General features: G+C 39.0%; 1 protein-coding gene across 8 annotated transcripts in view; it reads left to right on the top strand.

Annotated features, from left to right (window-relative positions):
- The window catches only part of ARHGEF28 (Rho guanine nucleotide exchange factor 28), a 190,044-nt gene that overhangs the window by 121,114 nt on the left and 56,082 nt on the right, over positions 1 to 12,848 (top strand). For 5 of the 8 annotated variants that reach the window (XM_054031958.1, XM_054031956.1, XM_054031953.1 and 2 more), the window contains 5 exons: positions 3,497 to 3,798; positions 6,263 to 6,452; positions 8,270 to 8,381; positions 11,619 to 11,699; positions 12,443 to 12,485. In XM_054031958.1, coding sequence (XP_053887933.1) covers positions 3,497 to 3,798; positions 6,263 to 6,452; positions 8,270 to 8,381; positions 11,619 to 11,699; positions 12,443 to 12,485 — 728 coding nt within the window. The remainder of the gene's footprint in view (positions 1 to 3,496; positions 3,799 to 6,262; positions 6,453 to 8,269; positions 8,382 to 11,618; positions 11,700 to 12,442; positions 12,486 to 12,848) is intronic. The other 3 variants (XM_054031955.1, XM_054031960.1, XM_054031961.1) reach the window with 1 other exon arrangement.

The following is a 12,848-nucleotide window of genomic DNA, read 5'->3' on the forward strand; positions in this document are numbered from 1 at the left end:
CATGATGATGAAAATGAACAAGAATTGGTCTGCACTGCTTTGGATCGTTATCAAGCAGAACCCATCATTAGCATGGACACATGTCCTCTGGAATGGTGGTTGAAGCATGAAGGGACATATGAATCTTTAGCACATATGGCATGTAAATATCTTGTGACGCCGGCTACAACAGTGCCATGCCAATGCCTATTCTCACTTTCAGGTGACATTGTAAACAAGAAGCGGGCAGCATTGTCTCCTACATATGTAAGCAAACTTACTTGTCTGAGCGATTGGCTGAACAATAAGTAGGACTGAGTGGACTTGTAGGCTCCAAAGTTTGACATTGTTTTATTTTTGAACGCAGTTATTTTTTTGTGCCTAATTCTACATTTGTAAGTTCAACTTTCATGATAAAGAGATAGCACTACAGTACTTGTATTAAGTTAATTGAAAAATACTATTTTTTATTTTTACAGTGCAAATATTTATAATAAAAATAAATATAAAGTGAGCACTGTACACTTTGTATTCTGTGTTGAAATTGAAATCAATATATTTGAAAACAAATGGTATTCTATTATTGTTTAACAGCGCGATTAATTTTTTTAATCACTTGACAGCCCTAATGTTTATGTAATAACTGCAACTTTCTTCCCTTGCCTGCTGTCGTTCTCAACTCATTTATTAGATGCTTTTAATAAATAAAATAAGTTTTATGAAAATGTAAATCTTTAGCTTTTTTTGTTTTGTTTTCTATGAGCTGAACAGCTCTTCTTCTTTGATTATTTGCACCTAAATTCCCTCTTATCTAAAACAGGGTCTTGTTTCCTCATGTTTGTTAATTAACAAGACCCTCAATTATCAATTCAACAGGAATAAAAAATAAGTGATCAGACAAACCAATGTCCCATTATTGTTATAGGGCACTATAATGTTGGAAGTGCTTTCTGCCAGATGTGATGTAAAACTGAGGTCTTGGCCACTTGTGATTAACAGCTGTGCTATATTACTTATCACAAGGAGACTAGCTCCAATAGATTCTGGCCAAGCTACATTTTGGGTAATTGAATCCTACCTATCCAAATTTTCCCCACAATCTCAATTCAAAGTGCTGTTCTTCCTCACTTTTTGTCCTAACTGTAAACTGTTGTGGATAGACGCTATGTATTGTAAAACAGCTGCCAACTTCCTGCGAGCGGTGGCTGCATTTCAGTGGTGGTAGAAGTGATCCTTGTGCAGTAGAACCTCAGTTACAAACACCAGAGTTACAAACTGACCAGTCAACAACGTACCTTGGAACCGAAATACGCAATCAGGCAGCAGCAGAGACCTCCCGCCCCCCAAAAAGACACATACAATACAGTACTGTATTAAACGTAAACTACAAAAAAAAAAAAAAGAAAAAGAAAAAGGAAAGGAGCATTTTTTTTCTGCATAGTAAACTTTCAAAGCACTATTAACTCAATGTTCAGCTGTAAACTTTTGAAAGAACAATCATACCATTTTGTTCAGAGTTACGAACATTTCAGAGTTACAAACAACCTCCATTCCTGAGGTGTTCATAACTCTGAGGTTCTATTATTTTTATATATATATAAAATGTTGTAAAATAGTTTGGGATCCTTCAGCATGAAAGGCAGTATATAAATGTAAGACATTATTGTATACTATTAGGTGAAAATCTTGGAAGAAGGCAGAGATATTGAAAATGCATCTTCATATTCTTTTTCCTCTCATTGAAACATTCACCCATTGCATTAAGAGCTGATATTGTTCTTTGTAGTAACATGTAGTTAAGGCCAAATTTTCTCAGCTGAAGGTCAGTCATGACCTAAAATGTCCAATAATGCACCTTTGATCGCCACAATTCTGCATAAAACTACCCTTTTATGTATGCAAATTGAATAACGGCACATGCAAATAGCTAATTAGGTGTGTGAACAGCCATTTGTATCTGCGTTTATCCAAGTTGCACATATTCTCATGATAATTCCATGTTCAATCACAGATGCACTGTGGCATGTGCATATTCTTGGGCGGGGGGTCTCAGGACTGAGCTTCTACCGTTTGACAGTTTAACTCATAATAATATATCAGAAAGTTGAATCTTGCTTGGGCCACATTCTCCTGTGGGATCTGTACAACAGGAATTAGACTCGATATTCTTCTCTGCTAATGTATGTGGAATGCCCATAGTTGCAATATGGCAGTACTGCCCAGGCATTGTATTGAAGTGTAGAACTGATGTGTAATATCTGAGAGGAGAATTTTACCCTTCTTGTACATGATTTGCTTAGTACAGCAAAAGTGATACCAGGTTTCTGACAGATTAATATCTTTGAATATAGAAACAGGACTTTTATAAAAATCGTAGGAGTTCTATTCATGGTTTATTAAGAGAAGTCTCTACCTTACAACAACCTCCAGAATTGGATGAGAATAAGTCAGTAGGCTAAAACAATAGAGCTTTTCCCTTTTGAAACTCTCAATGCTTTCATTCTTTTTGGTTATATCAGCTCTTTGTAGAGGTGCTGAGCTACAGCCAGATGTTAGCTACACATCTATCCTTTCAAGAGCCTTCCACTTCTAACTAAGCAAGGACTTACACTCATCTGTACATTAATGTCATTTGCAGAAGTGATACAGAAAAATCAATCTTGGTTTCTAAAGGAGTTATATAGTCACCATTACTTACCAAGGTCCAAATCGTGGTCCTTGCACTGAACCTGAGTAAATGTAGCTCCAGCTGCCATTCCCTTCTATGTGTGAGAGTAGGGGTATACCATGTGCACAAGCTACAGGAGCGACACCCTGGTTGCTTGATGGTGTTGGGATAAAGATTCCTTCCCCCGTCAAAATCCTGGGGAAGCACTATGGCAGGTCATATACAGGGTCTGACCCTAAGCTTACAGGCTTTGTGAAACTGTTATTGGGAAAGACACATGCCTACCTTGTAAGCTGCTTTTTCCATATGAAATGACTCAGTGTTTTACCTCTCCCCAAATAACCCTGAACACTAGACTATATTATGGACTACTGGGCTGCACAATTTTAGCTTAAGAAACAAACAAAGCCGCTGTTAAGGTGTAAAGTAAATTGTGAGTTATTTCATATTATAAACTGGATGAAACCGAGTGGGAAATCCATTAGACAAGTGGTTTTCAACCTGTGGTCCATGGACCTCAGGGGGTCTGCATTGTATGTCTAAGATTTCCAAAGGGGTTTGTACCTCCATTCAAAATGTTTAGGGGCCCGCAAATGAAAAAAGATTGAAAACTTCTGCATTAGACTGAGATTCCAATCCATCACTCCTGTAATTATGGAAGAATGACCTGGAGGCCTGAAAAACTTATTAGTCATATTAGTTTGTCTTCAATTTCTGTGGCCCAGAAAAGTAATAAAGGAAAAAACAGTGGTACAGAGCAGTGTAGTTTGAAGAAAGATCACTATTCTCTAGCGATACATCATTATTTACTTTTCACTAGCATTAATACATATCTATCTCGTGCTCCAGGTTGGAGATTTGGATGTTAACTACATTAACGTAGACAGTGTCACCACTGAAACAAGCACAGATCGAACCCACTCAACCCTGACACCCAAGAGCTCATCATCTGCCTCACTTAAGGAAAGCAACCAATATATTTATGCAGAAAATGAAGATAACCAAATGGCAATGAGTAACTTAGACAATATAGGCTCACAGCCTTTCACTTCACCTTCAAATCTGTATGCAGCAGGTTCATATCTACCACTCAAGTCTCGTGGGTTTAATAAGGAACGAAGTCAACTATATGCTGACATGAAAAAAAGAAGGTATGGAGTTGTTTTGTTGGTATTGTCCAGAAAAGACTAAAATTTAATAATATATATATATTATACACACATATATACACACACACACACACACACACAAATGGTATTGCATGGAACTATACTGTAAGGGTGGGTTTCCATGACTTTGAGAAGAAGTGCATGGAGCACCTGGAAGCACAGTGCCAGGCATGTTAACAACGTGCAGCTCAATCAGAACAGCTAGGCAAATAGCTCTGTGGCCTGTGCAATAAACGTTCTTCTCGAATTGGTCTATGGAGTCACATGAAGACCCATTAATATAAATTATAACTAAGTATATTTTAGTTCAGAAAAATAAAACAAAACCTGGAATATTAACATCTCTACTGACAGAAAATCTAAAATATCTTCAGAAAAACTGTCCCGTGGTCACTTACATCCCAAATTTTATGTGATGCTTTATTTAGTTCTGTATTTTTATAATGTGGTTATAAAGAGTTATTTTGGTTTTTTCCTGTTTTTCTTTGGCTTTTATTTCTTACAAACTGTAAGCAGTTTCTAAGTGACTTCATACTTCTTGGCCTAAATTGTGGTAGGTGCTGCAAAGTGTGACACCTGCTAGAAAAACAGAACCAGGTAACTATTAATTGTGTGAATTTTCACTGAGAAGTTTTTCATAATGTCATAAACCGTGAAAGTGAAGCATAAGCCAATTTATAATTGTTATTCTCAACTGAGGGCCTGTTCCAAACAGACCCTAAAGGAATTGGTATTTCATTAACCCAAATCTCTGGTGTGTTTGGCCTGCTTTGTGCTGCTCCACTGGTAAAAAGCAGCCCTAAACTCAACAGGTCCAGCCACTGGAGGATTTGCCTACAAGCAGCTCTATGTTATGGTGGGAATAGAACCTGCTCCAGGATTGGGGAACACAAAGATGGTTTAAAGCTACCTTTACACACACACCACATTCTTTCTGAGCTGTGCTTGGTGTTCCCCAGCTGCAGCACAGGATTTGTCCCCTATTTTAATGTCTACTTCAAAATTATCCCTCCCTTAAACATTCATTGGGAGTTTTTCCTGAGTACAGATTACAGGATCAGATCAGGTATGAAGTAATACTACAGTAAAATAATACAAATATGCTGTTAAATAACATCCTTGTTCAAGGACCTCAGAGTGCTTGGCAAACATTAATAAATCTTCTACACCTTTGTGTAGGTCCTGTCTATATTGGAGAAATTTGTGCCATGCAACTCCTAGTGTAAGTTACTGTAATAAGCCAGGATAGACTACATCCTGCTTCACCTGGGTGCAGTGTGTCTACATAAGGCATTTGCATGGTGTAACTTCATCAGCATGGTTGCAATGGTGATGTTTTTCTCATGTACACAGGGCCATAGGTAAGTATGGTTATCCCCATTTCACAAATGGGGAAATTAATACACACAGAGCCTAAGTTACTTATTTTTCCAATATCACATGGCACATTTATGGCAAATGTGGGGGGTGGATAACATCCAGAACTCCAGTGATCAAACAGGTTTGGACTGTGTTGAAAAATAAATCTTTTAATTAGGTGAATTTTAATGCTGCGTGAAGGAGTTCCAATGCTACTATTCCGAGCTTGGATCTGTAGTTATTGAGAAATACCATGCATATTCTAAACGTTTTGTCTTGGAAGACTGGAATGTTATTGCAAGCAGTCAACCATTCACTTCAGTCACATTAATAAAGAAACCATGAGCTTATGTATACAGATAAAGGGACAAAAAGAACGCAGAGAAACACCCCTGTGGTGTTGATACTGCTAGGAAATCTCATTGTAATGTTATATTCAAGAACATCTGCAAATCAAACATTCTCTAATTGTTTTAATTTTTGATTTCATGAGGGTTGGGGGTTTTTAAGATTGGTCATATTCCTTCATTTTTCTGTCTTTTAAAAAAAAAAAAGGAATAATTTATACACCTTAAAATCAGGCTTACTCAAAAAGTGGCTTCTAGGAAACTCCTCCAGCATATCGCTGCTTTATGTATATATCCTGGTGGATTTTTCCTTCCAGCCTCCATTCATTCCCAGATGTTGGAGAAAATAATCTGAGAATTGCCACATTATATAGGCTGTTTGCACTTTTTCTTATCATGCAACTTCTCACTTAAACTTGACTTTGAAGTTCAGAAGCAAAAGAACAACAGATATCCAAGTCCCTGTTTACTCTACAAATGCATTCAGGTAAGGACCCCCAGTTCTAAACCTCTTGTATCTGAGCTTGACTACAACATGACCACATTTTAAAGTATAGACAAGATGCAACTGGAGTAAAGCCATGGGCATGATAAGGGGGGGACCACAAAGCTGAGAGAGGACTAGAGCATGACTAACCCAAGCACCATTTACTAGACTGTTCTCTTTGCTCGTTGCATTAAGTTTGAAAGGTTGGTAATTAGATTGCTTTACATTCCATACATTTTGTTGTATGCTTTAGTTCTAGTCTTGATGACCTTGAAGTAGACAGTGGAGGTGAAGGGATTTCTGACAGATCCCATATTCGCTACCCTTCCCTCAATTCTTCAGTGACCTTGGCTGGCAGCAGGCATGAATTAGATTCTTCTGAGACAAGCACTGATCTGGATTATAGCATCCACAGGATGGACTCTAACAATCTGCAGTCAAAGGTATGTGGATATAATTTTGGTTTTGTTTATTTTGCTTTCAACTAAGTTGTTGAAAATATATAAGAAAATGTATTTAAAGGGCTTCATTCACCTCTCAATGATATTAGTGTAAATTTGGATTAACTCCATAGAAGTCAACAAAGCTTTTCCTAATTTACACTGGTATAACAGAGAGGAAAATTGTGGCCAAGTGTATTCTCTATGCAGGGCCGGCTCCAGGCACCAGCTTGGCAAGCAGGTGCTTGGGGCGGCCACTCCGGAGAGGGGTGGCAGGTCCAGCCATTCGGCGGCAATTCGGCGGACGGTCCCTCACTCCCGCTCGGAGCGAAGGACCTCCCGCTGAATTGCCACCGCAGATCGCGATCGCGGCTTTTTATTTATTTATTTATTTATTATTATTTTTTTTGGCTGCTTGAGGCGGCCAAAACCCTGGAGCCGGCCCTGTCTCTATGGCACAAGAGGAAGGTTAATGTCTTTGCAAACAAGTATTTTTAAAAAAGACAGTCATGGAGTTGGCTGAATTTTATACACTGACTAATACAAACTCCTTTCTCTGCTAATGCTTCTCACAGATATTCTGGCTACTGTAACTTCATTGAACTTTTGGCTATTTCTGGAAACGTCAAACACATACACAGAGTTCTTCTCTCTTTTATTCATAGGCATGAGATTTAGATTATACCAGAGGAAAAAAGGTTCAACTACCAAACCTAAATGCAAGAGAGCAATTTTTAAAAAATACTGGTTTCTTTCTATTGAGCAGTTTAACAAAATTCTCAGTTGAAGCATAAATGCTTTTTCCCCCAGAAGTTTTCCAACCTACTCAGTAGTATTTATACTGAAAATCAACATATTGTTTTCACAATATTTTGGAACTCAAGGCTGCTTCAGCAAAGTTTTTTGAAACATGAAACTCTCTTTGCTGCAAGTGCACGATGGAAATTCCCGTTAGTATTTCTAGGTCAGGTACATTGTGATCAAGCAATGTCAATGCTATCTGTGCCAATGATTTCAAATGACCATCCTCAGTAGGGGTGAAAAGTAGTTCAGTTTTCGTGCAACAGTGATTCAGTCACATAGTGTCCTCTTTGGAGAAAAGACTGCACTTTATGCTGCATATACTCATTGTTGGTGTCATGATGCAAACTTCCATCTGATAGAGCACAGACCATCACTATTGTTTCTTTCAGAGCCTTTAAAGTTGACTTCAAATCTGGAACTGAAACAAACAGAATATTGTTTTATCTGTGAAGCCACCTGTGCACTTAGCATGTCAATAACATATCTGCATAGTAGTGAAAATAGAGGGTTTTTTTTAAATGCAAGTCCATGTATTTAATGAACCACAAAAGTCAGATAATATTAGTTTGATTTAAATTTTCAAAAGAAATGGGCTTTGCACAGGTAATTATGACTTTACTTTCAAGGCATATCAATAACTGATCACCAGCTGGGGTAGGAGATTTTCACTATGGTATCCAGGCACAATTAGATAAACATAAGGGAAAGGGAAGAGAGAGATTAATTCTTTCCTCTGGAATATCCAGATCATGGCTGGAGACAGAATACTAGGTTCGATGGAACACTGGTCTGTTCTGCTGTGAAAATGCCATGTCAAATACCGTCAGAAAAAAGCAGGGGAGATAACTGGCCATCTGATATAGTAGAATAACATCACTGTTCAGACTTTGGTCCCCACCAATTGAAATAATTTAGGATTTTTCTTGCTCTAATTTGCACACACACACTTTCCTGTAACACCAATTGCCTTTCCTTAACATTAATGTGCTTTTCCCCTTCATTTTGATTTCTTCTAGGAACCATTACTTTCTGGAATCCGGTCACGCTCTTACTCATGTTCTTCACCCAAAGTTTTATTAGGGAAATCTCGCTTTGCACGTGACTTCACAGTTTGTGATTCAAATGAAGGTGAGCATTAGTTCTACTCCATTTGTGTGTATGGAATGCCACAAACTCCATGCTTACTACAGGCCAAATTCTCACTTCTTTACGCAGGTCTGGATTGTCTCCCTGGTATCCATGTAAAGAGTGGTCCCCTAAGTGTGCAGCTCTCCATCAGCCCATGTGGAAGTGGGGCTTAGCTGCCTCCACATCATCCCTCCTGGCCCTTCAAAGGGCACTCTGTAGGTCCAGAGCCTGCAGTATGGGAGGGCATAGAGACAGAGCTGCAAGGGAGAAGTGGGCAATCTGGAGGTGTGGCTAGGAGAAAAGATATGGCAGCTTAGGACACAATTTTCTTTTCCAGAGTCCAGCAGAGAGGCCAGACTTGGTGCAGAGGCACAGGCCCTCTGTGCACAAGGTCCACGCATCCTGCAGATCCTTGGGAATCTGTGAGGTTTGTGTGTAAGCTGTGACCTTTTCCACAGGCAGGGGAGCAAACACCACCCTCTTCATGGGATGATATGTGGATTCATTGTGAGGGGATTCTCACAGACCTGCCTTCCCTCTGTTCCTATTCTGCATGTTTTACCATGGTAGGGATAATCTGATCCTTTGCTCCAATTCAGTCCTAACTCAGACAGATTTCTATTGAAGTTAATAGGTGTTTGCCCACCCTTGGAGAACTGAGGAAAACTTGTAAGAACCTTACAACGTAGTCCCGTGTTACATAATCAACTGTTCTGCTTATGTGCTGCCTGCAAGATGTTAAAAATTATTTCTAGCAGCCTTCTATTTTAAGGGGTTTTTGTTTGTTTGTTTATTTTTAGCAAACAACCCAGGCTTTCCTTGGAGAAAGCTATGTAACATGCTACAATAGAAATCCATAAAATGATGTAAAGTATGAGATATGTACTAAAACTTATTCATAATCACATCTCTGAAAAACAGTTCGTTTTCAATAGAATCCATTTTCTTTGTTTTGTTTTTTTAAATTACTTTTGGAATAAGAACAAACCTGATTTTCTTCCAAAAGGAAAATTCTTACTTCAAGCTATAAGCATGAGAAAATCTGGGTTGGAAATGGTTGTGTATTTTTTTTCTAATATGTGCTGCGTCATTTAGGTAAAGCCTCCTTATTAGAGTCATAGAGTCAGAGTCATAGACTTTAAGGTCAGAAGGGACTATTATGATCATCTAGTCTGACCTCTTGCACAATGCAGGCCACAGAATCTCACCCACCCACTCCTGTAACAAACCCCTAACCCAGGGGTCGGCAACCTTTCAGAAGTGGTGTGCAGAGTCTTCATTTATTCACTCTAATTTAAGGTTTCGCATGCCAGTAATACATTTTAACGTTTTTAGAAGATCTCTTTCTATAAGTCTATAATATATAACTAAACTATTGTTGTATGTAAAGTAAATAAGGTTTTGAAAATGTTTAAGAAGCTTCATTTAAAATTAAATTAAAATGCAGAGTCCCCCGGACCAGTGGCCAGGACCCGGGCAGTGTGAGTGCCAATGAAAATAGCTTGCATGCCACCTTTGGCACGTGTGCCATAGGTTGCCTACCCCTGCCCTAACCTATATCTGAGCTAGTGAAGTCCTCAAATCACGGTTTAAAGACTTAAAGGTGCAGAGACAGCACTTAAGCATAACTTTAAGTATGCACTTAAAGTGAGGCGTGTGCTTAAGTGCTATCCTGAATTGGCTCCAGAAGCTTCTTTATTTTATTTAGGCCTGTGTCTTGGGAAGACTCACTCACAGGTTTAACTTGCAGGACCATTGATTTCAAAGTTAAACACATGCTTAAACTTTTGCAGGATTGGGGCATTTTTCACGTGATGCTTAATAGCAGAATGCAAAAAACAGCAACAACAATCTTGGTTAAAATATAGGTGAACATTTTTTCAAATTTGTTGTTTTTTGTCCCTCAAATCCACATTAAAGCTTTGTTTCTACTCAGAACTCTTTTGTGCACAATCTGCAACACCTGGGGTGTTTACAAGTATTTGTATTGATTTTTTTTTTAAATGTAACTTTATTTTTAGCAATTTTTCATCCTGCAGATTATCTGAGAAGTCTAAAAAAGCAGATGAGGAACAAGGGTGTATGTCCCATAAGATCTAAAGCCCTCAATTCAGCAAAGCACTTAAGCATGTGTTTAAGTCCTGGTAATGTCAGTGGGACTGCAGCAACTGCGTAAAGTTAAGCATGGTTAAGAGCTTTGCTGTAATCAGGCCTAAACCCTGACCTCCTATATAAAGTCAGAGTAAACTAATAGGGGTTTACCTGGGGCTTGGGAGAGCTAGAATCATCCTTCTTCCCAAGCTATGGGACACAAATAGTCACTTTGTAGCCCATCAAGGCTGCAGAAGTGTCTGTAGTCACCGTGTTCTCCAAGCATGGGGCGATTTGGCCAATGCATTTGGGTCATCAGTAGGGCTACGATTATGTCACGGAGGTCACTGAATCTGTGACTTCCAGGAAGCTCCGTGACATTTTCTGCCCCAGGGCTGGACTGCAGTCAGCAGGTGGCCCTGCAGCTCTCAGCCACTGCTGGTGGAGGCCCCCAGCAGCTCCTAGCCACTGGGCAGCAGGGGGACCCCAGAGCTCCAACTCCCCATGGGCATCTGGGCTTCCAGGAGATGCCTGGCTGTGCCTCCTCCTCACCCCGCCCCAGCAGCACAGCTGGGCACAGGCTTCCCTGGATTTTTGTTTATTGCCTGTGACCGTCCATTATTTTTACTAAAAATATCCCTTACAAAATCTGAGCCTTAGTCATCAGGGATCTGCTGAGCACATTGCTGGCCCTCCTGCCCCATTGCTTCTGTCTCAACCTCTTGCCCCCCACTGAAACATGTTGGCATGGACAGTGCTGCTACATGGAACTACTCTGCAGCAAGCAGGGGAAGCAGAGATTTCCAGGTGCAACTTCTCGGCAGCTGGGAACTCCCACAGCTCCACCGCTTTGACGTCTTGTTTAGGATTTGGCCATAAATGGGGGTCTTGTAAAATCTGATCTTGTAAATTAAAATCCAATCTGAGTTTGCGGATTTGCATTTTTGAGTCCAAAAGGATTAGCCCATAATAAGAGAGTTTCATTCTTGCATCATGAGGTACAATCTAAAAGTAGGAAATGCGCTGCCTACTGCCATAGCAATAACCAAAGCTTTTTAATACACATAGGAATAAAATGGCTACATATGTATTTAAAGGATGATATTTCTAGTATGTAACTGTAAAGAATTTGTCCCTGCTGTGTAGATGGTGTGTGCATGAACAGTGGTCGATCCCTTCTCCAGGCTATTTCACTCTCTAAATCAATGTGTCTGCTCCATCCCTGTAGTAAGTACTGCAATGGCAACCCAATGGTGCTAATTTGCATGAAGCTATCTTCATTTTTCTGTGGGAACATGGCCTTTATTTCTTCAGAAGAGCATCTTGTTGTATATCTTTGGTCTGACAATTAACTGAAATGTGATTTGATTCTCATTACATATATGATAAAATATATTGTCTTACTTGCTGAACTGCTGGGTATTTTCTCATATGGGCCCTTATTCAAGAAGGTACTTAAGCATAGACCTAACTTTAAGCATGGGAATAGTCCCATTTAAGTCGTTGGGGCTATGTATGTACATAAAGTTAGGCATATGTTTGCAGATAATCTCTACAAAACTAAATAACGTCTGGTCTTGGAAATAATAGAAAAGAATCATGTATGCACTTTACAAAGAATAGCTAAAAAGCAAAATGAAAGATTGAACCATTCAAAAAATTGGGTTGCTCAGAAAAAGATCAATATTAATTTTCTTTACTTCTTAAAAGCAATCCGTCAGTTTTCAAAGACTGGCATTCTCTGATGTTAACCCAGATCCAAGCAAACTCTGTCAAATACAACCTGTTTATTAAACGATTTGTATTATCCTGGGCAATACTGCTTCTAATAATTTTTGCTTTCTAAATTCCCAACCAACATGCCAGAATATAATGACTGAGCTTACATCCTGGTGGAGGTTATGTGCTTCAAACAAGTAAATATCCCAATATAACCACGTTAGTTTTCATTAACTTTTTGTGTTTTGTAGAACAACGAGCATACAGCTTGCCAGAGCAATTGAAGGAAAAAAGGTATTGACACTTGCCACAGATGAATTTTTGCAGTGTAATTTTTATCCATCTACCATTATTTACATGTTAATGCTACTAGTTAAACACTAGTAGCACACATCTTTGTAATGATCATCATAACTCAAAAGTAGCAGACTCAGATAGACCAATAGACCATGTTCTATTATGGTGCCTTTTACTAATGAAGCTCAGAATGCTATGTTACACTCCATACTAGTGTGAGCGTTGGATATAGTCTATAAAAATGTTATATTTGCAACACATTTGTTGCCTGATTGTGCAACTTTAAAGTTTGGCATTTCTTAAGTCCATTTGGCACTCTCCGTTTGTGCAATAGTCTTTATTTCTGTAACCACTTGCTGT

Source organism: Malaclemys terrapin, chromosome 6 (assembly GCF_027887155.1).
Source record: "Malaclemys terrapin pileata isolate rMalTer1 chromosome 6, rMalTer1.hap1, whole genome shotgun sequence".
Classification (NCBI taxonomy): domain Eukaryota; kingdom Metazoa; phylum Chordata; order Testudines; family Emydidae; genus Malaclemys; species Malaclemys terrapin.